General features: G+C 37.9%; 1 protein-coding gene across 2 annotated transcripts in view; it reads right to left on the bottom strand.

The window, feature by feature from the left end:
* col11a2 (collagen, type XI, alpha 2) overlaps positions 1-21,747 on the bottom strand; it is a 34,177-nt gene extending 12,430 nt beyond the window's left edge. Inside the window, exons 1-21 of one of the 2 annotated variants that reach the window (XM_081376956.1) lie at positions 21,537-21,747; positions 21,314-21,427; positions 14,948-15,109; positions 14,009-14,219; positions 13,193-13,355; positions 11,741-11,863; positions 7,574-8,470; positions 6,137-6,265; positions 4,430-4,651; positions 2,590-2,643; positions 2,325-2,366; positions 1,944-2,006; positions 1,694-1,768; positions 1,433-1,519; positions 1,263-1,319; positions 1,038-1,091; positions 842-895; positions 616-669; positions 487-540; positions 301-354; positions 60-104 (exon numbers count right to left, since the gene is read on the bottom strand). In XM_081376956.1, the coding sequence (XP_081233082.1) occupies positions 60-104; positions 301-354; positions 487-540; positions 616-669; positions 842-895; positions 1,038-1,091; positions 1,263-1,319; positions 1,433-1,519; positions 1,694-1,768; positions 1,944-2,006; positions 2,325-2,366; positions 2,590-2,643; positions 4,430-4,651; positions 6,137-6,265; positions 7,574-8,470; positions 11,741-11,863; positions 13,193-13,355; positions 14,009-14,219; positions 14,948-15,109; positions 21,314-21,395 (2,682 nt within the window). In that variant the 5' untranslated portion in view covers positions 21,396-21,427; positions 21,537-21,747. Of the gene's footprint in view, positions 1-59; positions 105-300; positions 355-486; positions 541-615; positions 670-841; positions 896-1,037; positions 1,092-1,262; positions 1,320-1,432; positions 1,520-1,693; positions 1,769-1,943; positions 2,007-2,324; positions 2,367-2,589; positions 2,644-4,429; positions 4,652-6,136; positions 6,266-7,573; positions 8,471-11,740; positions 11,864-13,192; positions 13,356-14,008; positions 14,220-14,947; positions 15,110-21,313 lie in introns of both variants that reach the window. The other variant, XM_081376955.1, reaches the window with a different exon arrangement.
* Positions 21,748-27,588: the final 5,841 nt, after the last annotated feature.

Raw genomic sequence — 27,588 nt, forward strand, 5'->3', positions numbered from 1 at the left:
AATAATATCATATACACTGTCATATCTGTGTGCAGTGTCTGAGAAACAGAAACACCCACCGGTTCGCCGGGAAGACCTCTGGGTCCGACGTCTCCATCATCTCCCTGACAACAGTCAAGAAGAAATAGGACAATTAAAAAAATCACAACTGTTTTTTTATGCTTTATGAAGAAGATGATGATAGATATAAAACAAATACAATCAAATATCAAGAGAATATTTAGACAACATATAATAATATTCACTATTGTTAATTTACTGTAACAGCACAGAGGTTAAAAAAAAAAAAAATCTCTTTACCCTCTCTCCGTCCTCTCCAGAGGGTCCTGGGGGTCCCATTCCTCCAGTTTGACCCTGAAGAAAACATTCAACATTTTAATATTATACATCCAATAGCTACATAACAAATTCCTGAAGCCCTGAAACATGGCTTATAATTAACATTAATAATGAAGTTCATGAATTTCAATGAATGTTAGCTCTTACCCGATAACCCTTGTCTCCAGGCAAACCAGGAAGGCCATCAAAGCCACGGTCACCCTAATATAGAAAAACACGCACATATATAAACAGCCGAATAACACAACTTAAACAAAAATGGCTAAAATATCCAACCTTAATTCCAGACTCTCCTGGCATTCCTCTGGCTCCATCAGCACCAGCACGACCCTGTAGGATACATCATATACATAAACAAATCGGTGCTAACATAGTGTGCTAACATAGGGTAATTGCCAAGTTATTATGATGTTCTGATCCTTAGATATGGCCTGTGTCGATGTAAATCAATGTTTTTTTGTTTTTGTTTTTTTATCAGTCTGGAACACTGTATTGGACTCACCCTCCGTCCAGCTTTACCAGGAGGACCAGATAATCCTTGAGGACCTCTGGGACCCTGCAAAAACACAATTTTATGCAAGATATATGAACGTTCCTCCGGTCAGAGCATATCAGGATGGGTCAATGTCTGGCAAATGTTCTTGAAGACAAGACTAACAATTATAATAACACAGAAACACAAATGCAGAACCCCTTACCTGAGGACCATGGTCCCCACCCTCTCCCTTTAAGCCAGGACTTCCAGGTGTTCCCTATTTAAGAACCATATAACAATATCACACTGATTAACACTGATAACGCACTTGGCAAAGAACATATAAAACTGAAACAGACATTTTATATATATATATATATATATATATATATATATATATATATATATATATATATTCCATTTGTTTATTTTTGTTTAGTTCTTTTACCACAGGTCCTGGACGGCCGGTGTAACCCATTGGCCCTGGTGGACCTTTCAGAGCCAGCTAGACAGAAGAAAACTCTATTAATTATAAATTGACATGTATAAAGTTAGACCTCAATATGAAAAAGCTATATATAAATGTTAAATGATTGTTATATGACAGTTTCAACTAACCCGAGCCTGAGACAGAATGGCTTGAGCTTGCGCCTCCTGTGCCGAGGCAACAGGCCCTTTCTCGCCACCACTCTGTCCAAAACGGAACTGCAAGAACAGAAAAGAGGTTTGCGAATCAAGAACCAACTTGGACTATCATGTTTGTGGGAGGTTGGAATAAAGTCATATATGACATCCTTTACAGTAATGGTATAATGGTGACATCTAGTGGTGAGATGACTTTATGAACACTGAGAATAAGAAAGAGGAAAGAAGACTTACAGGAAGCATGACAGAAGTTCCAGGAGGTCCTGGGACACCGTCCGCTCCAGGTAGACCAGCCTTACCAGTAGGACCCTACAGAAACAACCACTCTGATTAATTAAAATGATTTCAATTATAACTACATACTCTGGACGTGAACTTGGAAAAACTTAGGGAAACAATGAGCACCACAATGTATGTATAATGTTTCAAAGCATACTCAAAAAACTAAAGCGTATTTTTTGTAAACAAAATAATGTCTACTCACCCTCTCACCAGGATCACCAACAGAACCAGGGGGTCCTTGAGGGCCAGCGGAGCCAGGGAGACCCTAATGCAGAGAGAAAATGGCATGTTTATAAACTACAATTGTGAAGCATAATTTTTACCATAACAATTTACTAGGATTTTGTAACAAGTAACTTCTGCTAACTCGCACTGGGCCCTGCCCCAAGCTTGGGATGGCCCTGTGTAGTAAATACTAGGGTGAATTCAAGTATTCAATGAATTCCTGAATTCACCCTATAGGAAAAATAAATTGCAATGCACAATATGGAGAGCTAGGAAAGGAAGTTCTATAATTCAGTTAAAAATGAATAGGAACGTGAATTGATCATAAATTGACTCAAAACAATAAAAGTGAACATACTGCTGGTCCTTCTGGTCCAGGTGGCCCTTCAATCAACATGCCCTGTGAGAGTGAGAGTGGTAAAATTAAGAAATTAAAGACAGAAATAATATATTTAGAAAAGATGTAAACATGCAATGAATCAATATGTTATTCTGTAGCGCCCTCTGGTGGTCTGGGTGAATTGCATGTCTTAAGTTTAGTAGTTGTATTTACAATTTCCAAATGTTAACGTTTATCATAATGGTTTTGGCTAATGATTTGACTATGGAATTATGATGCTTACAGGTTCAAGGACAGCAGGCTCTCCCTTCTCTCCCTTCAGGGCTCGCACGGAGGCCTGAGGAAAACAGATATGTAACCCAAAACAGAGCCCAGTCAATATACAAAAAAGATGAAACCAATCGTCCAAGATGTTCAGATAGTAGCTGAGCATTGTGCACCCACCTACATTATAACCCTTGAGTGGTTATGAATGTGACTCATAACTTCCCGTAAACCACTGAAACTCCTTGATTCGCCTTGACGGACAATTTATTTTATAAGGAAGTCAAGTAAATACTTAGCTGACAAAGCAGGCTTATAATGCCGCTAATCTGCTGTTGTGAGGCCATCCATCTAAATGCTGCACATTAGAGACTGAAGTAACCACTATACATTTTTATTGTTGTCTTTGCAGATAAGGATCTACAAGTCTACAGCACATTAATACATACTGAAGAACTTGGTGCTGAAGTCAAGCTCAAACAGTCGTGGTGCCTCCCAAGAAGATATACCGCTGTTCAATGCTGATCGAGATTAAGGCTGGTCTCAGATCAGCATTAGAGCAGCCGAGTCAACCAATATTGATGGAGCTATACTGAACTAAGCACTCTATGCAGACTTGCAGAGGAATCTTGAGCAGGGGCAGTGTTCAAGTCTTGTTTGCTGACAGGGGAACTATTTCCTGTTGATGACATAACTTGCTAACTCATTACTCTCTAAACAAACTTGATTTAGTCTTAGGTAAAAAGATACTGCAAATTAGTCAACTCTTTTGGAAATTGAAGTTCTCTTCCAAAACCTAGTGCGCTGCCTTGCTGTGTGCCTACCAATGTTATTATTGTTAAAGGGATAGTTCACCCAAAAATTAAAATTGATGACCAAATTTAAATTTTTGTGTGAACTAACCTTTTAACTAAAATAAAAATAATTCCTGTTAATTGAAATACAGGTTAATTGAAATAAAAAATATTAGATGAAAAACTGGAGACAACAGATTTTTTTTTAAAAAATGACAGAAGTTACAAGATTACTAAAACAAACTAAATATGAAATATGAATATAAAAACGAATTCAAAATATGAATCAATACTATAATAGTATATAAACAATACTAAGATAACTGCCTACAAAACCCAATAAACTGATAAAGTGCTTGTCATGTTGAGATTTAACTCACAATTGACAGTTTGACTAACATGTTGCTAAGCAAACAATGTGATACTTTGATAATCATAATACATAACTCACATAAATATTGTCAATATTACTTAGATTAGTCATTAAGATATTTAATTAGATTATTACAAACTAATTTTATCATTATCAGTATTTAATCAAATGTACAAATATTTAAAAATCCATGTTTCTTAATAGCTCAACACATTTGCCAGCTTAGATGTCCCAAAGAAGAAAAAAAAAAAAACAAGAAAGTAAAAATACAAGATACAATTTCTGCCTAGGCATAGGTTTTGGAACAGAGCTTAAGTCCTAGACCCAGGGCTGGTTGCATAAAACACCTAGTCTTAAAAGTTAGTCATCTCAGTTTTTTTCTTCACAACTGGTCCTAACTTTTTAAAGTCAGTTGCATAAAATGGTTGATCAGTCTAATTTGAATCAGAACAATTAGACTGATTACCTTTTGTCTAAGAGCTAGTTGGTCAAAGTTCTTAAGACAGTTTTAATAAAGTGACTAAGTTTATGCAACTGGCCGCAGAACTTAAACTAGCGCCAGTGCTTAGCTGGTCTTCACAACTGTCTGCTTCTGCTTGATGCCTCTGCAAGACTTAAAGCCATAGCAAATTCAACAGAAGCTTTTATCAAAGCTTTAAAGGGAATTTGCTGGAAAGCACAAGATAACTTACACCTCCCTCATCTGTCACAGCGGACAGGGCAGGGCCAAAGGTATCTTCCGTCTTGCTTTCGGAGATGGGCTCACTGTAGTCTTTGTAGGAATAGTCATACTCCTTCATTCCAAAGTCGCTTGTTATGTACTCCTCAGCGAAGGGCTCGTCGGGCGCTTGAGACACCCCTTCACCACCTGTCTTGGCCATATCTATTTCCTCGACAGCGACAGTCTCGTCCACCTGGGCCGTACCATTGGGAGCAGAGGTAGGGGTGGGGTGGATGGTTTGGAGGATGGAAGATTATATGGTGTGATGGGGTAGGAATGGAGAGAAGATAGGAAAATCGAGAGGGAAAAGGGGAATGAGAGGGCAAAGAATAATCAGAATATTAGATCTTACCTGTTAAACAGATCATGAGAGAGGAACACAGATATGGGCACAGGTTTACACACACACACACACACACACTCATAGCACACAAACTGATCTCACCAAAACTTCTTTATGTCTAGTTTAACAAAGAATTGGTCTCTTTTACCGCTTTATTGTTCAGTCCAAAGGCCCATTCACACCAAAAACAATAACTATAAAGATAACTATTCCACACCAACAGACAATAACAATCCTTTTATTAAAATCACGCACTGACACTTTAAATGCTCAAGCTGTTTAAAGTCGTATAGATTCTGATTGGCTATGTTGTTGATTGACAATTGTTGATTGTTTTTATCATTCATCACCTGGAGAAAAATCATTCTAAAAGTGATTCCAAAGATATCGTTTCTCTTTTTCGTTATCGTTTTAGCTGTGGTGTGGAATGATTATTAAAACCTTATTGTTACATCTTGATGTGAATGGGCCTTTTGAAAGAACTTGTCCAATTTTTCTCCAACATCATGACTTTGACTAAGCAAAATGTGAGACCATAATATGAGTGTTGTGCCTCAATATGAAATTAAAGTATTTTTTGTGGTGTATTTGTCCAATATTTTTGTTTTCAAGCTAATCTATTGATTTACTGACCACAGAATCACTCAGGCCTATGGAAACACACTTACTTTGAGGCAAAAACTAAAGCACTACTTCCTACTAGTCTCTTACCATTATATTGTTGACTATTTCATTTAACTTTCTGGCCATGTAGATTGTCCATTTCCAAACTACTTCTAAACATATTGTTGAAACTTAAATACAAACCTGACCAAAAGTCCCACTCTAGACCAAAAATTATTTAGTTAGGTCTAACTAACCCACTAATTCATTGTTCGCTCACAAAAAAAAGCGGTATATAAAGTTAATCAGTTTCTCTGACCTTACTGATTAATAGTGACTGACTCCCAAACATATCTCACTCTTAAAAGAAGCTGTCCAGCAATGAATGCATGGTATTCATTCCATATTTGCACCATTTCTTTTGTGATCTCTGTTTCTCAAGATTTTCATTCTTATGTCAAGATGAAGTCACATCCGGTTTTGATATAAGAACAAGGATAAAATCTTAAAGCAAGTGAAATAAGAATCACAAAAGAATATCTGATAAAAATAGATGCTATGCATTCATTTTGCACTTATCATGGCACACGTGGCTGCAGAATTGTTAATTGTTAAGGTAAAATAAACACAGGCTGGTCTCACCTCCAGTGTAATGATTTAAAGCAATTGAGAGACTCTTATAGAGATTGTTAACCGCTCCAGGTCTCTCAGCTATCTATGGGTGTGGGTTACCTGGTTAGTGGTTTCTTCATATCCATTCGGATCACTTTCTGGCTGTGGGGACGCCTCTTCTTCTACTGTGTAATAATAATCGGTCTCTGTGGGGGTGTGGTCAGCCTCTGAGTAAGCAGGATCTACGTCCTGATTGGAGGAGGCCAAGAGGTGGGTGGGGTCGGGGTGGAGGTAAGCAGATTTGAAGGAGAGATTGATTAGTATAAAAACAAGCTCAGGTCTGATGAACTTGTTACATGCAGAAAGAAGAGATCAATGTGCCTTTGCTGGTAGAAGACGACATGTCTTCTGGCAAAAAGCCATTGTTCTCGTGTCATAGTAAAATCAGAACAGGAAACTTTTGCAGCTGGAATCAAAAAATCTTGGAATAAACCTTTGCATCGTGAAAGGCTTATTTTAATCACCAAGATTTGCTGTCCCAGACAGACTTTCCTTTTAACCTGGTTTGTTTAATAAGCCACATTGCCATGTCAAGCAAAAAATATAGTCAAGTTGGGTCAAAACTTGACTTTACAGGTGTTGACGTTAGTGGCAATGGTCACTGGACCATTGAAACACAACAGACACCATTAATAAACAACTTTTGGGCATTTGTCCTCAATTTCATGGGACAGATCTTCAACAAAGACAGAAAGAATTGACAATCATGGAGTGCAGCATCGCAGAGTCAATATTTTGAGTAGTATATTTTCTGTGAAACTGCTTCTCTCATATTTCATTCACAGGACAGCATTTAATAAACAACACATAAAAGAGAAACAGGCTGAAATCAGAAAGTGAGATGGAGAAGGAGACTCGTTGTGTCATGTGTAACATTGAGCTCTACCAATGACTCATTAAACTGGGATCTTATGACTATGTTTCTCAACTGATCACATGCTCTACTCAGCATTACCTGGTAAACTACTTTCTACAAACTAACCAGTTAGAGAGTGTAGATTTGGAGTGACAGGAAATAAAATGGAAGAGAAACAAAAGACTGTACAAATAGCCATGCGGTGATGACACAGTCTATACCGCTTATCATATCCTTCTAATGATCACTCGGATCATTTGATATATGAAAGGGTGGAGGAGATCCAGCGAGTCTGTATGTCTCCAACCTCACAGCTGGTCAATGTCATGATACCTTCATGGTTTTACACACTGTTTTCTGAATTTTGATTAACCTGATGGAAAGTATAATGGAAAAATCAATTGAAGATCAATTTGTTTTAACATTAATCCTGAATTGTATGCAAAATCTGAAAGGTACGATGTAGGATCTTATTCAAAAAGCACCTCAGAGTATGTGTTGTATCTGTTATCTTTCAACATTTTCAATGAAGACAAATCCCAGATCAACCTTTACTCTGAGATAAGAATACAGTCCTGAACCAAGATGACGAGGTTGGAAATACAGCTCTGGACGGCCAACACGGGCTCTTGATTTTGTACCTGTTGATAACCATTGCTGGGTTTCTTCTTGGGTATTTCTGGAGAAGAGATGGTCGTGCCACGCACAGCAGCCTTGTCGAAGGGTGGGAAATTTTTGGACATTGATTTGACGTTATTGACATCCAAGACCTTAGGTTTTGAAGGGATAGGGAAAGGCGCAAGGGTAGGTTTGAAAACAACAGTTTTTCGAGTGACGGCTGCTACCTTGGCAGTTTTAGCGACTTGAACTTTGGTCTGAACCTTCTCTACCACAGTTTTGGTTGGTTTAGACTTCATGGGTGATGCATTGGCTTTTGTTTTGTCTGTCTTGTCTTTGGTTGGTTGTGGTTTGGGGGGCGGTTTAGTTTTTCCCAATTTCGTTGCAGTTGTCTCTGACTTCTTGGTTATTGTTACTTTGGTCACTGCTGCCTTTTCACTCTTCACTGTTTTTCCACCATTGCCATTAGTTTTAGCTTCTCCGTTTGCTTTTTTCTCCACAGCTGCCTTCCCATTGCCATTGTTATTGACTTTACCATTGCTGCCAGCCTTAGCCTTGCCATTAGCATCTTTCCCATTCCCATTGCTTTTGCCATTGCCATTGCCATTTACTTTAGCCTGACCATTATTTTTTTTCTCCTCAACCGCCTTTCCATTGCCATTAGCCTTTTTTTTGTTGTCATTCTTTGGGGCCGGAGTTGCTTTTGGTTTGGCTGCTAGTTTAGAAGCCAAAGTAGGTTTTATCTTTGAAATCAATAATTGCGCTGCAGTAGGTTTGGTCTTTGCAGTTTTGACTGATGGAGTTGGTTTGGCTTTAGCTGGTTTAGCTGGTTTAGCAGGTTTTTCTGATTTTGCACCAGCTGCGGCTTTGGCAGAGGCATTTTTTTGCTTATCGGCTTTGCCGTTGTTCGCCTTGCCCTCCTATTTGATAAATAACGTTTTTATTTATTGTATTTAAAAGTGTTGGGTCAGCGTTCATGAAAAGGGAGGGAATGAGAAAGAGATAGAGAGTGGAAGACATCAGGGATGGGTGGGATTGAAAGTAGTGGGGATGGACAGAAAAAGAGAGAGAGAGACAACACAATGAATTTAAGACCGCTGGCGCTTGAATGATTGACTGAGATTTCACTGGCATTACTGGATACAGTGTAATGTTCAATCAGATTTATTTGTCATAGTTATATAATGAGTTTAGATTTAGTAAACTTTAATCGTACCAAAAGAAAGATAAATAAATGTGATACTGTTTTCTCCAATAATGCCAATCTCCACATTAAAAAAGCAGCATGTTGTTTGCATGGGGACGTAACGCTGTGAGGCACTGGGGGAAAGTATGCTCAAATAGCATCTGTTGATAAAACTGATGCATGGCTGGTACACTGTGCTGCTCAACTGCACAGAAAGAGAAACATTTAAAGAACAGGAAGTGAGGTAGTCATTTTACACCATTCATAATCCCGTTGCCAGTATGTATCGAATCATTAAAGAAAACTGTTTTAGATGAAGAACATTAAAATTGTAATACTAATCAATGTGAAAAGGAATGAATGGCGTAGACTACTCAGAATCAGATGACAAGCAGAAGCACAAACTGCAGAGAATAAAACAGGCATATTAATTGAAGACTTATCTACATGTTGACACATACTGAGCTAGTAGAAGTTATCTTTACTCATAGTTAAATACAAACTTCAAGCTATTTAAAAATTGGCTAGATACAGTAATGACTGTCTACAGGGAAAGAAAAACAGCACTAAAAATAAGTGAGAGTACAATGTTGGCCATAGTGAAAGTAAACCTAAGAAGTGAAGAGATTGATATGAATAAACACATAGACACAGACGCTTGTTGTTCATAATAACAAATCAGAGTGACACAAGACACAAGAGAACTCAAACAACAGGTGAAATGTGAAAACATGCAAATACCAGATTTTAGGAAGAGTAATGCCATGCAACTGTCAAGAATAAAAAGTGGTTTCCTAAAAAACCTCTGTGAGGTATTCTGTTATCATCAAATCAATAACCTACTACAACCTCATTGACATGCACATCATGAAATTTGGTCATGTACTGAAAATCAATTTGGTTAAATTACTATGAAGAATTACTGAATTGTAGTAATTAACCAGAAAATGGTCTTTAATTGTAAAATGATTAACATGTTTTTTAAGAAAATCAAATGTAAATATAAACTAAACTAAGTCTCTAGAATTCCTAAATATAAAAATGATTGTATATACAATATACATACTTGGATGTAATAACACTTTCCTCTCTGTTTAGTGAATCTGTATATTTACTTCTTTCTCTACAGCTGTTGGTTTAACACAGTGGGGCCATGATCTGTGAGTGATATAGAGTGTGTGTGTGTGTGTGTGTGTGTGTGTGTGTGTGTGTGTGTGTGTGTGTGTGTGTGTGTGTGTGTGCCTCCAGTGCCCCTTTAAAATCCACATACACACAATCATGTACTGACCAACACAAACATTTTGACACAATACAGATACAAATATGACAAAGGACAACAAGTAGGTAACACAAGCAACATCAATATAGTGTTATAGGTGAGGGGTGAGGTGAAACGAGGTGGCGTACAGAAAGAGGTGGGACATCACATGTCGATGCTAATATGAGTGAACAGAAAGGAGAGGATGAGTTTATTCAGTCGGGTAAGTTTAACATTACACTTTCTGTGTTCAATTGTGTCATCACATCTATTTGATTTTGAAATTTGAGATGTAAATATGAAAATATTTGCCTTTGAATGACCGATGTAAACAACACTACTTATGTTGTTGGAATATTTGTTCTGATTGGTGTTCTTTCTTACATGTATTTGCAAACTAAATTCTGATTTGTCTTTTCTTTCTTATTATATTACTTTTCAGTTTTCGTAATCATAATGTACAAACATCTAAACAATTTTTAAGTATATTTTCTGACTTGTTTTAAGTATAAACCTAATCAAATAGATTTATTTTGTTACAGGGATGTTTAGATATTTTTAAAGTAAAACAAGACAAAAATATATATTTTTTGCACTGTACCTGAAACTTTAGAAAATGCAAATCTATTATTTCTTCATAACTCATGACATCTCTTTCTCTTCCTCTCTTTTCTGATTCACTCCATTTTCGCGCTCCCTCTTTACCTGTTCGGTGAGTGTCCCGGCTGTGACGGAGGGAGGGACGGATTGGGAGGGAGGGACACTCGTAGTTCCTTCATAATAATAGGGGTATTCATAATCATCCCGCTCTTCATCAAAGTACTGAGAGACATGGGGGGAGAGAGATGAAGAGTGAAGCCAGAGGAATGCAGGGAAGGAGAGAGAGGGCATGTGAGTGACAGTAAGAGAATGTAGCAAATGACAAGAGTGAACAAAGAAGACTTTGGAAAGAGAAAACAAATGAGAGAATAATACAGAGAGAGGAGAGACAAGTTATGAATGAGTAAGATGTAGGAGCTAGAAATGAGGGTCTTAGCAAAGGCAGGATGAAAGCATGATGGTTTATCATTTGTTCATCAGACTCATGGGTTTGAGTAACAATTACTGCAAAACACAATGAGAACTTCAATGAACGAAAAAAATGCATTCATCTAAAAAGCTAACATTAGAGAATACTGTAAGAAGAAATAAAGCTATTATATGCAGTTTCAGCATTTAGAGAGAAATGGTTGTTATAAATCTGATGAGAAAGTGCATTAGAATAAAGCACCTTTGATGACGTGGAAGAGCTGTGGATGTATGAAAATGCATTGTAGGGCAGTGATGTGGATATCTGACTCAAATCGGGGGCTCTATATACTGTATGTGTAATATAATACTAATGTGCTATGAAACATAAACAATCTAGATTGTGTGCATAATTTTCAGAACATTAATAATTAGCTGGCATTCTGATGTGAGATTTTGTAACATTTACAATATCATTTTTGTCCAAGCATTTAGTGAAAGTCCAATTCAAGTCAAATACGAACGGCATGATTAATGACTTGAATATTTGGATGCTTTTCTTAACAAACAGAAACATTAAGCATACGTTTGGTGACTTGTACAAATATGATGCATTGAGAAGAGTTGCATTAACATACTTTAAACTAACCATCAAACACTTGCTACTAGTGAAACTCCATCTATATATCTCACATCAGGACGCTCTGCCCCATTTTAAAAATGTGCTGTGGTACTCACGTAGGTGTTTGGGTCCTGGGACTGGACTTTGGGGAGAGGGGAGTCACAGTCAGGGCTGTAGTGCTCGCAGAAGTCAAAGGCGGCCTGAGGATTGGATGCGATCAGCAGTTGCTGGATCTCACCCTGGAGAGAAACAAAGAGTTTGCAGTTTCAGTTTGCTGCCTGGAACCTGGGGTCAAAATCAGGCCAACTGGGATAGCACAGCATTTAATATGTGCAAGAATCATTAATTGAGAAATTAGAAGTATGAAATTAAAGGGGACCTATTATGCCCATTTTTGTGTTTGAGGCTCTACTAGAATAGGTTTGATGCAGCTCCTCTCTTCCCAGTCTGTCAGTAACGCTCTGTTTAGTTCCTGTCTCTATGAAGCCCCTCCTTCTGAAAAGAGCAATGTGCTCTGATTGGTTGGGCTGGACCAGTATGTTGTGATTGGTGAACCACTTCGAGTGTGTTTTAGAAATGTCAGAACTGTTTCACATGTGATTCACTGAATATGTCATATAAGATTAAAGTCAACATAAAATGACATTTGCAACCCATTTAATGTCCATAATGTGACATATTTTAGAGAAAAAAATAAGAAAAAAGATAGGACCTGCTTATACTAGTCTTACAAGTTAGTCATAAAAAATGTTTCTTTAAGACTGGTTATAACTAGCCTGGGTTTCCCCATGCTGCCTTGAGCGCAGCGCGATTTTATTCATGCTGCTAGGCAGCCTGAACACCATGGACCAGATTTTCCCCTCAAAAAGGGAACCAATCACAGAACGGGGAGGGAGCAGCAAGACGATGATGACGTCTATGCGACACATTGAAGCAGTTTGTTTATATCTATGGATCCAACATGGCATCAGACGCGAAGTTACCTTTCGATGCAGCCTTAGATAGTGTTCTAAGTAGTTTAGAACGCAAGTTTATTTCGTCTTCTTCCTCGTCGAATTTCTGTCGCTCTACATACGTCATCTGGTATAATTGAAACGATTGGCTATGAGCTACGCACAGGCGCATTTGATAGACATTCCTATCGCCCAATAAACGGCTCTGGGCATTCGTAAACCACGCCTCAAATACGAGAAAATGAACATGTGGTTCCCAGACCACGTCTCAATGAGAAAGAGGTCTGACGTTAGCCAGGCTAGGTTATAACAATTTTAAGTCAGTTACATCAAAAGGTAGATTGGTCTAATTTGAATCTGAAAAGTAAGACTGATTAGCCCTAACTATCTCCTTTTTAAGACACATAGCGGTTATGAAACTGGCTCCAGAATGTGCATTAAAATAATAAATAAGTTCAGATTTTATTTCATTATGACTTTAGACAATTCTTTAGTTGTCTAAAACATCACTATAAATTGTAGTAAATTTCGTGCATAAAAAAACCCTAAAATCTATCAATCACAAAGTGTGTATCACAGAATTCCTTAATAACTCATTGCACGGGTGTGCCAGACCTGGAAGACCTCCTCATCCAGGAGACGGGCTCCAAAGACAGTGATGCCCTTGGTGTCCAAGACTGGGTTGTTGCTACGCGGCAGAGTTTTGGTTATACGATTCTTGCAGTCAAGGATCAGAGTGATGTTCTTCTTCTGCACAGAAATGGCTATGCGGTGCCACCTATAGGATGAGATCAGATCAGATAAAATATTGAAGGTTTTAATGAGAATGAACCGGCAGACGGTCACAAAGGAGTTGCGGCATAGTTTGTAGGTTTGCCAAGTGCACAAATATAGGATACATTTCTCCCTGCGTACAAAATGTATTAGTCTAAATAGGGCTGTCAAAAGATTAATCGCGATTAATCGCATCCAAAATAAAAGTTTGTGTTTAAATAATATATGTGTGTGTACTGTGTATAATTAAATTTGTATATATAAATACACACACATGCTTGTATATATTTAAGAAAAATGTGTAATTTATATATAAAAAAATTATATTTATATGTAATATAAATTATATACAAATATATACAGTATATGTATGCAAATATTTCTTAAATATATACATGCATGTGTGTGTATTTATATATACAAAATAATTATACACAGTACACACACATATATTATGTAAACACAAACTTTTATTTTGGATGCGATTAATCGCGATTAATCTTTTGACAGCCCTACTAAATAGTGATATGTACTATTCAACAAGGGGTTAAACATCACACAGCTTGAAAACTAACAGCAACACAATAACTATAAGATATCTGAAACTGTTATTGACACAGATGGGCTGATGGGGCTCAGCAGGGGTTGGTTACTGACTTGCCGTCAGCCAGGTTGACCCCTTTGAACAGCGGGTAGTCCTCTGGGGCGGGTTTGCGATTCTGGTCCTCATACAGGAAGATGGGTGAGCGTCCCAACTCTAGACCGAGCTGCTGCACACCCTGCTCATTGTAGATGGACAGCAGGAAGGCCTGAAGACCAGCCTTGGCCTTTACCAGAGTCATAATGGAGAAGTTCTCCGGGAAACGTCCTACAGGAAAGAATTTTTTGTATTTTTAAGTCTGATACATGACGATTTGAGACAGTAAAGTAGCTTATTCCAAGCACAGATTCATTTGCAGTCTGGGTGAAACCTATGATTCATGACTCGACTTGCATAAATTGTACTCATTTCATTGACACTAACATTCAGATTTAGCATTAACTATGCAACCGTCTCATTAGCTACTGAAAAGCTCTCATCCTGCTTTAGAGGAGTAATTGCATGTTAGCGTCCCAAATGATTTTCACCCAGACCCACTAATCTTTCTAAGCATAACAAAACAACATCCATATAAAAACTCTTGAAACCAGTCTGAGAATAAATCTGTCACAAAACAATTAAAAAAAATATGAATTACAACCCAAATACCCAGCTGAAAAAATATTTCCCACATAATACAGTATATAAATATTATATTCTTTCCAAAAATTCAAAATGTGAAATTCCTAATTATATATATATATATATATACAAACATCTAAAAAAAAGTATGCAGTCTTCAGTTTTTACAAGTCTCAGCACTTTACATTTCAAGCCTTTTAATTACGAGCAATCTTTCGCTCAAATCATAGCCTTGTCTTTTTTGAATTCCTTCATATTCCAGACACATACTGAAAAACCATTTTCAGATACATTTTTTGTTTTTATATAGATAAAACATTACCTAACACAATTGTGTGTGTTTATTAAAACTCTGAGATATTAAAGAAATGTACCTGAGAATAGTTGTTTGGTGGGGGCAGAGATCTGGGCTTTCTTATTGATGCGGTAGGCATGATCAGGAGTGCCGGCCCGGCGGGAGGTACAGAAACCCGGAACCTTCTGCACACCTTCGGGGAGGGAAGGCAACTGGAGCACCCGCAAAACATCTATTGGATCTGCAGGAGAGAAAGAGTTTTTAGATTCTAGATTCAAAGAGAACACCAACAGCATACATTCTTTCAGTCTGAGCTTTCTAAATAAGACTACTTTATATTTAGACATGCGCTTGTTTCTGCAAACAACACACAGCTCAAAATATTTCCCCTAATGTATTTGGAAAGTGGCGTTCAAAACAGATGTTGAAGGCCCCACACAGACAGCCTTTAAAATTTTATGTCTGTTTCCATCTTCCTATTGCTCTTGGCAGCTCTGTTGCTCTGTTCATGTGAATCCCGATGCCATCTGTTCAACCCACAATGTGTACTACATTATTAACTGTCTAAAACTATGTTAAACTCTCTAACAAGACTTAATGCTTTTGCAACACGTATTTGAGGTTAAACACGTTTGGCTCTGTCTCCATACACTCTTTCTTCCTCTTGACAAATCCTTTATTTCCTTTCATTTTATTGCTGATACTTTCCTCTAAAGCTCTGCCAGTATTTTTGGTCCCTATAACCACACTGACCAAAATATGGTCTGTGCAATTACCACAATGGGTAGTTATGTCATTTTATATTTACCGGCTAGCATATTCATATTATAAACTGAAAATCTACTTATGTAAACTAATTAGAATGTGTGTACACAGTTAGCCATACAAAGACAGATATTCATAAGAGGAAAATTGGCTGGAGAGAAGCAGCGTACATTATTCAATAAAACACTGCGGAAACAGTCTGAAAGAGGTTCAAGAGTGCAGGAATACCCTATGGGACTTCTAACTAAAACGCAATGCTTCCTTGATTCTCAAAAGGTGAACCTATTTAAATGCTGGGAGAAAGAGATGAACAAGTAAGAGAAAGTCTCTGGTCACTGTATCGGTTTCCAGAAGAGACAACATACACAATGTATGCCACTGTTTGAGAGCTGAACCACAGCACTATATGTCCACTGGGCCTTCTTGGCTAAATCGGATTAAATGAGGAGGGAGAAGCCCAAAAAGCTTTTCCCAAATACAGGAATAAGTGCAAGCATAAATAAAATAGGCATAAAAGAGAATAAAAACTTTATGTATACTTTATTTACAGTAGGTCCAAAATAATAATTTGGATATATGTTGATAAAAAATATTAAAATATGATATATTACAATGTTCCAAAATAGGGGTCATAGAAGAACCATTTTGGTTCCCAAAAAACCTTTTAATGAACCGTTCTAAAAAAGAACCATTTTTCGAACATATTAATAATCTAAAGAACCTTTTTCCACTATAAATAAACTTTTGTGGAACAGAATGGTTCTTTATGGAGCCAATGATGCCAATAAAGAACCATTATTACATTAAATTTAACAGAATGATTATTTATCTTACTTCTCAAAGTTAATAAAAAACAGAAAACAAAGTATGCCCTCTCTATTGATTCTGACTCTCACAAAGCTGGATTCATTGATTTTTGAACTGACACTAGGTGGAATGAGTGGCCAAATCATCTCAAAATAGCCAAATATCAGCCGATTATCACTACAACTAAGCCATGTATTTATTATAAAATACATTCTGTTGAAATGAAATCCCAGCACTGAATAGAGATATAAGAACACAAACAGAAGAGCTTAGCTAGAAGTGTGCTTTGTAGATTGTAAACGTGGATGTCACTGGATGCGTTCACACAAACAAACATTGTATGCTCACACAGATTGCAAACACACGAGCAGACAATGGCTTTCAATTAACAAGACCCAGTACAAACATTCCAAACGGTCAGTCAGTGCCAGTCAAGGTAACCCAGACATATCTAAACAAACTTCCATCAGAGCTCTGTCACGACCATGCAATGTGTGTGAGAGAACATTCCAGAAGATCCAAGAATCGGGTCCTTTTCCTCTTTTTTTGACCCTGCACTGTCTTCAGGCTCTTGTGAGCTTCAAATAACTGTGCTAAATACCAGCAAGACAAACCACCTGACACCTTGACCTTTCAACTCTCACCTTTACTGTCTCACAAAGATGCCCTTGTTTTGAGTGAGAGGGACAATTTAAAGCAGCACAGAATGAAGACTGAGAAAAGGTTCAACATTTCTGAAAGGTTCAAGGAGGAGACACTTCTGAATGTATCAAACAACTGCAACAACTGTGACAACAAACCGCAAGGAGATTCAACTTCAAAAGATGCAAAATACATGAAGATAAATCCATCGTGTCGTCTGGATCCGTCTCGTTTTCTCTTCCCGCCAACCGCAATAGTTAGGCGTGCATGTACAGGCCTGTCTGGAGGTTATAATTTAGATCATGGCTCTCTATATTTATGATTTATTTAGAATACGCAGACGTCTATGCCATCATACCAACTCCTGGCATAATATGGGGTTACAGTGACATATATATCAAACGAGCATTTAATGATCACAGATTGCCAAGTGTGTTAGTGTGGCTGATTTTTCTTGATCTTGATGAAAGGTTTTAAAAGAAAGCCTGACCAAGTGTATTAGCCTGACTACTGATGCTTTCCTTGTCAGAAACTGAAATGACTAATAAATGTAGTGCTTTTATGACATAAACCATATGATATTTTAAAGACGATTAGAGAACAAACAAACAGTAAGAAACCTCTTAACAACCGTCCAGTATATTTGTGTTGTCTATATAATGTGTCGATTCAATTGTAGTCCAGAAAGCTATTTCATTTGATAAATGTTATTCTCATGCCCTAGAGATGGAGGGTCCCTTGGAAGTCTGGTAAGACCTGCATTAGAACATAAACTGTCTTAAACAAAGGCCATAAATTGCTTATACATTATAAGTCTGAGTCTGTGTGGTTCAGTATGGGTCAGTGTGGGCGCCTCTGCTTGGCACTGCCAGGATGGATAAACTGACCACACGGTCACTATATTAAACATTATGTAAACTAAAAAAGATTGAGCTTCCCACCGCTACTGTATACACCCTTCACAGTAAACCAATGCATTTACTACCCAGAGAAAATGAATAAACTTTACTAGGAAATATCCTAAGAATTACTCAGACTAAGGTAATATGGTTATAGCGAAGTTTTGCAAACATTTTGAATCAGTCTAAAAAAAATTGTTAGTGACGATTAGTTTGGTCACCTTCATAATCTTTTGTGATCCTAAGCACACAAGTGTGAAAACAGACAACTTTCATCAACTTCAAACTGATGCGACCATAAATCAAGCGCAACTACTGTCTGTGAGACATAGAAAAGTTGAAATTCCCTTTAATAAAAAAGCCAGACTAAAGGACGAGGGTGCTTATTATGTGCTCAGTGAATCTTTTAGATGTGGTGCTGTTGAGTTAAAAGCATGAGCATGTGTTGGGCCCTCTTGTGGTGAGGAGTCTGCATTCCAAAAAAGACAATTTTAAACTAACCTTGAAATACAGAAATTTTGATAGGATATAAAAAACCTGCTGACGCAATCCTGGTGAAGACATTTCAATTAGATGTTTTCATTCCATCTGCATAATTCAATGAAACATGTCTGCAAAGGCGATTCTGTGATCTAATTAAGGTATATTAATGGCTCAAATCATATGCCAACTTTCTAAAAAGAACCCTTGTTTGGACTGAACCTAGAAGACATGATTACTAACTATCTCTCTGAAACATACCACAAAGCTGCACTTCTTTAACCAGAGGAACTGTATTGTTGTCAACAGAGCCATCTGTGAAAGTGTGAGGCTTCTGAGGCCTTGTTGTGGTTAAAGTGTGGAAAGGATCTTACAGCTGGATGACTAGGGTTAGTTTTGTTGGTCAGTTATGGGAAAATAATAATAAATAAATAAATGTCCAGGGTGAAAAGCATAAGTCTGATCACCTAGAAAACTAACCAGCAATTCATTTGAGGTATCATTCATGCACAAACAATACAGGACAAGTTATTAGTTTAATACCAAGTGTGCACAATAACAGTGACCCTATTGTGCCCTTTCCATACATAAATAACAAATTCAACAAATCTAGCAAGGGATCTGAAGAGGACAGATTAAACTTTGGCCTTCATATTCCAGATTTACTTCAGGACAAGGGTGAGTTAGTGAGGGGGAAGATTAGGAATGAATGTAATTTTCATTTCACGAAACTGTCAGGAATGACGGACACACCCGTGAAGACAGTCTTTTCTCACGTGCTACGAATATACACACGAATATTCCGGGCATTTCCTTCACACACAGTGGCTCCATTCAGCCCTGCATTTGGTTGAGGGTGTTTTGGTTAACAGAAGTGAGACAGACTGTTCTTTGAGAGTGCTGCCTTTGAAATGAGGTTGAAGGAACATCCATGTTAAAAAAATATTCCCCACCTAAAAAATCACGGCGCTCTCAAAAGTCTGTCTGCTGTCCCAAATTCAGCATTGTGGAACAATGTTGAACGCTTGAGGACACTAGCAGAAATAGATGGACTTGGAAGAAGTAAATGTAAATCCCAAATAGTGGCTTTGGTTTACTATTTTGGGGCACACCATTTTGAACATAACTTGGTTTCTTCTTGGCACTTTTTAAATCACATTTGATTCATCAACCAGAAACAGCAGGCTGAGGAATATTCAGTGCAACTTTCACTGGCCTAAAACTGGCATACTCTGGAAAATTCTTCAGGTGTAACAGATGTGTGCGTTTACACAAATATCACTGAGCTCACACACCCAGACACTAACTCATTCACTACATCTCTCTGAACCACAGGGCAGAATAATAACCCACTCATGCAAGGCACAAATATTCAGACTTCCTCCGAATACACAAGGGAAGAAACGGGGAGAAAAAGTGCGATCAAATCAGCAATCTGGAATTACATCCATACATGAGGGACGTTAGGTGCGCCGCCCGCCATCATTCAGTGTTTTGTTATTGACGTTTTTTTGTAATTCAAATATACTCACATTAAATCTGAATCAAATCTGTACTCATTTCGGTATGAAAATGCATTATATCTGATTATGTCTACCGCTACTTACTGTACAAAAAACGTCTTGGGAAAAACAGCAGGATCTCGAGCGCCACTCACCCAGTAGTGGTTGACACTAGAAGCGCAGTTTTTCATTATTGTTTTACAGCTAAGGATATTTGTATAAAATGAATATTAATCTATTAATGTGCATCTGGTCGGGTGTTGTAAATGAAATATATAACTGACTAAATAAAAAGGGGATATTTTTATAATTTTAAAAAACATTAGGTTAAAAATATTTGTGAAGAAGAACAGCGACAATCTTATTCATAAAAATAAAAGTAGCTAGTAGGCTATACACAGTGCGGAACAGGTGTCAAATAGTAGCCTACATTTAAGCGACAATGTTTAACAAACTCGACGAGATATTAGGACACCGTCGCAAATGTCTTGGAACAACTTGAAGAGGTTACTTAATAAAAATAAAAAATTAACTTGAAATATTTGATTTGAGAAATTATTTTAAAGAGATCCCAAAGAGACAGAATATACGAGCACCGGATGAGTGGTCATATAAAGTGAATATGCAGAATATATATTCAGAAATATTTGATACATTCAGAAATGTTCTGAATGCCGAGAAGCATCCCAGAGACCGCAATTAGCCTAATAAAATTGTATTAATAGTATTAATATGGTAAAAACAAATAAAAATAAAACTGTAAATAAAAAAAATTTAACTATATCTTTTAACATTCACGGGTAGCTACGATTAGGTTATACGATTTATTCATTGTTTGCACAAACAACAACAAACGACGCCTCAAGGTGCGCGCTGAACTGAAGCTCAAAGCAGGAGGAGAAACCCTGTCAGTGGAGCACCGTCCTATCCTCTGCCCCCGCCGGGATGCCACACTACATGTGTGCCAACGAGGCCTGGAGCAACTCATGGGCCTATACTTGTGTGTATTTCAGCTCTTGACAAATTCTGACAAGATAAACGAATGATGTTACCCGAAGGGACACGAACCAACGAAACCTACCAATGTGAGATCACCAAAAGTGAACAACATCCACAAGGATATAGCTAAACTATCAACTAAATTAAAAGTAGGCTACAACATAAATGAGAAATTAACCACCTAAAGATACGTTAGAAAAACGTATAAGCATCAACAGCTAGTCACCTGTAATCTGTAACCATTGTGCGTAAAAGCGCATCAGCGCCAAATGCTGTATTGAGATATAATAACCTGTAGGCTACATAAATCATGTCAAATCCCATAACCACCCCAAAAAGCAAAACGCTCACCTGCTTGTGCCAGAGTAAGGCACAGGAGGAGCACGAACGAGGTCTCCATGCACCACGGCCTCCGCTTCTTCCGAATATCCATAGTTCCCAAGTTTTTTGACCGGTTCGGTTGGACTACAAGGCAGGACAATTTCAAAATTAGCTTTTCGTTCTTTCTCTCTCAGTAACTGGCTTTTAGGGAGCCTGTAAGGAACTTGGTGCGCCTTAAGAGACGCACACCCACCTTGCACTTCAATAAGTTATCTGTGTTATGTACAAAACTTAAATAGAAAGAAGGGAACGGGTAATAAATATGCAGTTTTACAGCTTGAAATCCCTAATGTTAGAGCCCCATTGAGTCTGAGTGAACAGAAAAGCGGAGAGAGCAGAGAGAGACTTCAAATCACTCTCTCTCAATCTCTCTCTTTCTCTCTCCCTCTTCTTACTTTCTCCGACGAAATGCGAGGGAGCGTGTGTGTGTGTGGAGAGAGAGAGAGTGAATGAGAGGGTAGAGAGTAAAAAAAGAGGGAGGGAAAGTCATGCATACGGGCTGCGGCTTTCTACACGATCGTTACTTGTCGACAGACGTGCATTTCAAGAAATCATCAAGGATCTATATGGCCCAAAATATCGGCATTCATCAAATGAGCTGTTTTATGTTGACGTGCCAGCGATTGGCATGTAGATCAGTCACTTTATTTCTCTCTATTTATTTCTGTTAGACAGCTGAACCATGTAGGACCGATGGGTCCGTAAGCATGAAAGAATTTCGGCAGCAAATCAGATCGTTATCCGCTCGTGACGTCACACACACCCTCAGTCTTGGCTAGTCGGTTAGTCAAATGAGCACGCACGCAGGTACGAAACGAAATGAACTTTTAGCCCTGTCAGCAAAACTTTTTTTTCAGTTAGTCATAGACAGTTATTCGAGAAATGTTTATTGTCATTCAAATTATGAATGACTTTCAGTCCGTCTACTTGGAATTTATCGCACGCAATTTGGTTCGTCTCGCGCAACATGGAACAAAACGCAGATTTTTTTTGTAATAGCCTACATGTATGATGTGAAAATATATAATAAAGTGATATGACATTTGGTTACTTATGTTTTGGCGACGCACCATCCCATTCTGATTAGTTGTTTAATTCAAATTCATTTTACTTTTTCACAGCCTCAATGTCAAAAGTGGTTCAATTTACAAGAATTTATAGTAGGCCTGACTATAGTATAGTAGCCTACTTGATTTAGCTTTAAATAGCTCATAAAAGTAGGCCTATATACAGTAATCAAAGTAGCTAACCCTTAAGATTATACTTTAGTGACATGAGTCAGAAAGAAATGAGTGTAATTATGCTCTCTCTCTCTCTCTGTTTCTCCTTTTTCTCTCTCACTGCCTCCTATAGATGCAGTAAACTGCAGTTCTTCAAAGTAAGGGAGAAAAAAGAAAAAACTAGTCATTAGGGTTACACCTCTGTCCAAGGATCTTTATAAGCGCTTTTGCTTTTAAAGAAAAAACCCATATGAGTTTGAGGTTCCTCAAATGGATAGAAAACATTTTTTGAATGGTTGCCATTGATTAGCCTAATAAAATACCATAGGCTACTGTCAGCAGCCACTAATCACAATATGACCTGCACTTTGTTCTTTTATGAATATTAAAACTCCTAGCAACACTATTAGGAGCTGACGAGAGCCTTTTCCCTGTAGGGATATTCTAATTTTCAGTAAAAACAAAAAAACAAGGGATTCACATCAGTGCTTCTTATGTCCTGTGGTCCATTATGGTCTAAGGGAGACAATCCATAAACAATCATGGCATGTGTTTTTGTAAGGCCTCTGGCTGGTGCACTCTAGCGTTTCTATAATAAAACAGTATAATCATATGCTTTACATCTGTGGTGTTCCCATTGACACAGAGAGGCCAGAGGAGAATGTGAGAAAGAATAAAGGTATTTTTAAAAATGTGAGAAAAGATTACTACTTACTACTGAAGATTACACACACTGTCCAGCCAAAAAAAAAAAAAAATTGGTGTTTGGATTTAAATAGGCAAATACTTAAGAGTCTATGGTTGGATCATTATTACTGTGATTATTATGTTACCATGCTATATGTTTGGCAACAGTTCCTAATTGATGGAGTGTGTAGCTTTTCATTTCTTAAACAATCATGGAAGACACATCATATTCCAGGATGACAATATCAAGATACATCAGGCTCAAATTGTGTAAGTATGGTTGGGAGGGAGCATAAAGAATAATTTTCACACATGAATTTGAGTCCAGACCTTAAATTCATTGAAAGTCTTTGGGATGTGCTGGAGGAGACTTTACAGAGTGCTGGACTCTTGCATTGTCAATACAAGATCTTGACCAAAAATGTATGCACCTCTTGATGGAAATAAAATGTTGTGATGTTATTTCCATCAAGAGGTGCATTCATTTTTGGTGCATCAATTTATATACACACAATTACAATAAATAACAAAAATAAAACTAATAATAAATAGAAAAGCCCACAGTCTTATTCCAAGTTTTGAATAGCAAATCAGAGCACTTTTATAAAGTGCTATAATCTTCTAAATTATTGCTTTCCCCCTTAAATTAGCACTGATGCTAAACTTAACTGCTAGGGAGGATATAAATGAGCAGTTTGTTGTTCATAAATACAGTTAATCATGAACAGCGTTTAAAGAAAAAGAAAATCTCTAAACTGACAAATATCTAAATGTAACTAAACCAATTGAATTAAAATGCCGTCCATTTAGTCCGTCTGAAACCATGGTTGAGGATGTGAGCATTAAGACATTGAGAAGTTGACGTACAGGTGAACACAGACCTTGAGAAGACATAAAAATACAGCTGGGGTTGAAATGGCCTGAGAGTTTACATCCAGAAAAACACTGAAGCGCAACTTCAGCTCAAACACTGCAAAGTACCTTGAGAACATTCACATAAATAGACGACTGACATAATGCCTTGGCAAGCGTACAAACCATGTACAAGGCAAAACCGATAAAACTTATTATTAGTTAGAAAAAGGTAAAAAGCCACTCAGACTTTGAGAAATCCTCAAGACAGATGTTTTCCACCTTGATTCAATTCAGATGTTCAGATTAATACAGCCTACTAATTTGTCCAGTAATTTCAGACTTTGACGATAGGTCACTAGCCATGCGGTTGTGTAGGTTTTGGTTGGCCACCCATGCTAACAGATTTTATGGCAACATCTTGAGCGAGCAAATGAAATTCTCTGCGAGTGTGAGAAAATGAATTATCTGCCGATAGGGCTACGTGCCGGGCACAAGCCAACGGGGGGGCACGCGAAAGCAAAGCTCAAGTTTTCCTTGGAGACAGACGCGGCAAGTGCTTGCGGACGGCCTGGTTATTTCCAAAATGGGGACCTTGTAATTACAATAAAGCGACCAGATTATATTGCAGACTTCCTTAAAAAGTCTGTATTTTACTGGGCAGGGCTGCAAACCACGCACACACACCCTAGCCCACTACAACACACCGAAATAGATCGGAGAAGGGGGGAAGGAAATAGATTGGCATGTGTATATTTGTGTGTGTGTGTGTTTGCGAGGAAATGGACTGGGTTGGTACAGGGTTACAGCAGGAGCATTGAAAATAATTGGCTATGTATGTACCTCTGTATTACGCTATACAGAGCGCCCAGTAAGAGACCCAGATATAAGAGCACAAATGAGAGAGCCAGAGAGAATGGATCAGTGATTTTGGAAACCGGCCTCATGTACGCCCCAGATCAGGCTGTGAAATGGGAAGGGTGAGACTGAAGGCCGGCTAGAAGAAAGCAAATGTTTGCTAGCTTAATGCCAGCTTGTATCTGAGAGCTGCACAGGGCTATCAAACCATCAGTTATGCTAGTAAGAGTTTAAAGCACCAACAAATAAATGTTTGTTTGCTTGTTGCAGATTATTATAGTATGTGCGAACACATGAAAACTCACGTTAGCTCTCGGTTTGACTCATTTTTTCTGATTTTCTAAATGCGGCTTCCTGAAAGCGCCTCAGATCATTTAGCACAATTATGCGTCATTAAGCAAATTTTCTTCAACGACTTCAATCGTCACAGTAATGGGGACTATTAAACAATATTAAATGGCTACTTATAGGAGCATAGAGGAATGGAACATACATTGAGAGTTCATGTAGTGGAAATTCCAAAATATAAATGCTATAGTTTTTCCTTTTAACAGTTTTTCTTCTTGAGAAAAACACCCGTCTCCTCTAGAGTTTCAAAGGAGATCTTAAACTGTCCTCAGATTGTTATTAAAAAACCATTCATAAATATGACTATATAATGCTCACAATGGTTATTTTTGCTGGCACTGATAAATGAGTAGTTTATCATAATATAATATTTCTCATAGCTTAATGACCAGTGTCATGGAACTAACTACAGGTGAAACAAACAAGTGTGGGAGAAAGACTGAGAAGAGAAAGACGGTAAATGACCATGGAAAAAGATGATGTGAAAAGAGAGAGAACAGGTACTTAACTATTTGAGAAGTCACGGAAAACTTCACGGAGGGAAAAAAAAAATCATTGGAATGAATAGGGATGGTGAGGGGGTCCGATGGCATGCAGCAGGAGAGAGGGAATGAATGAGGCCTATTGATGGAGAGAGAGAGAGAGAGAGAGGGATCAAACAGTATTTACCCAGAGAGAGAGAGAGAGAGAGAGAGAGAGAGAGAGAGAGAGAGAGAGAGAGAGAGAGAGAGAGAGAGAGAGAGAGAGAGAGAGAGAGAGAGAGAGAGAGAGAGAGGTGGAATTGAGGGAGTCATGCAGGACGTTTATTCATATGACCCACTGACTGAAGTGGAAATTTGGGGACATACTGATGAGTCAAAGGAGGAGATGGTGATGGAGAGGACAGAGAGAGAGAAAGGATGTCATGACCATTTCCTGGATGAAAATCCAAATTGCATTACAAAATCTCACTTGAAACATGGCAGTAAAAGAAGAACATCCACCGTCTTGTATCTACAATAAAGAAGTAAACAATTAACATAAAAAATGTAATCATGTAATGCTACGGGAAAAAATAATTTGATAATTGGTTAATTGGGTGTGATAAACAAAAAGTAAGTATAGGCTACATGTCAAGAAAAGTCTAAATTAAGTGTGAATTGCCTTATAATTTTTGGGAAAAGGGCCTTTCCCTTTCCTTGACTATTTTCATGGCGCGTCTACTGACGTTTAAGACATGCTTTTTTTTCTTAAAAAAATGGCACAAAAACCAGTAAATTACCGTAAACCTTGGTAAATCACCTTGCCTAATTCATTTAAATACTCTCCTCCCATGAATTTTGCGTTTGAAAGGGAAACTCCCACAAATGCATATGCAATAAGGTCAGCCACAAAAATAACCCTGTCCAAGCCTTTTCATTGCTAATTTTTCACTGCATGTCTTTTTAACGACAAAAGAGGGTTTGGCTGTTAGTATATCTGGCCCTAAAAATTTAAGAACACATTTGCGTCCTTCCAGCCCTGAGCATTAGCAACAACACCAACCATCTCAACTTGAGCTCCAAATCTTATGAACAGGCCACACGTACTGATTTTGTCGAGTTAGGCGCGTTCCTATTTTGTTGATCCTGGAATAACATTCCTGTCCGAATATTTAATCCTAACCCTATTCCTACCCCTAAACCTAACCATAAATTATCCCTAAAATCAGAAGGAAATTATGTAGAAGCACCTAACCCTTGTTGTAAGCCTAAATTTGACACAAACGGTAAACTTGTTCCTTAAATCTGATTGGTTGATTGTAATGATGTTCATCAACAACGATGACGATCCAGGAACATATTCTCTCTCTCTTATCAACCATTTCAGTCGTATCTGACTCTTGGTGATTCTTGGTCTTGCCGTACACAAGAGACTGACCATGATTTTTCCAGGGTAGGTTGCCAGGTCTTTCCCTCACCCTCCCCGTTACATGACTCGGGACTCACACACATGCATTCACACCTACAAACAAATTTAGGGCCTCCAATTCACATATAGCCTACTGCATGTTTTTTAATCGCGAAACAGGAGAACCGGAAGAAAACACACACAGAAACAGGGAAAACATGCAAACTCTACACATTAGTGTTGCACCGAAACTTCAAAAGTCAATCGGAAATTAAAAACGTCACGATTCCTTAATTTATTAGTATCGATACTTCTAAGAATGACGAATCACTGGCTGCGTGTCGTTTCCGTTTTTATTTCGGCTCGTATAACGCGTGCATGCTAGAAATAGAACCGGCGCCTATTTTTCAC

The sequence above is a fragment of the Scardinius erythrophthalmus genome, assembly GCF_964197995.2.
Source record: "Scardinius erythrophthalmus genome assembly, chromosome: 10".
Taxonomy (NCBI): Eukaryota; Metazoa; Chordata; class Actinopteri; order Cypriniformes; family Leuciscidae; genus Scardinius; species Scardinius erythrophthalmus.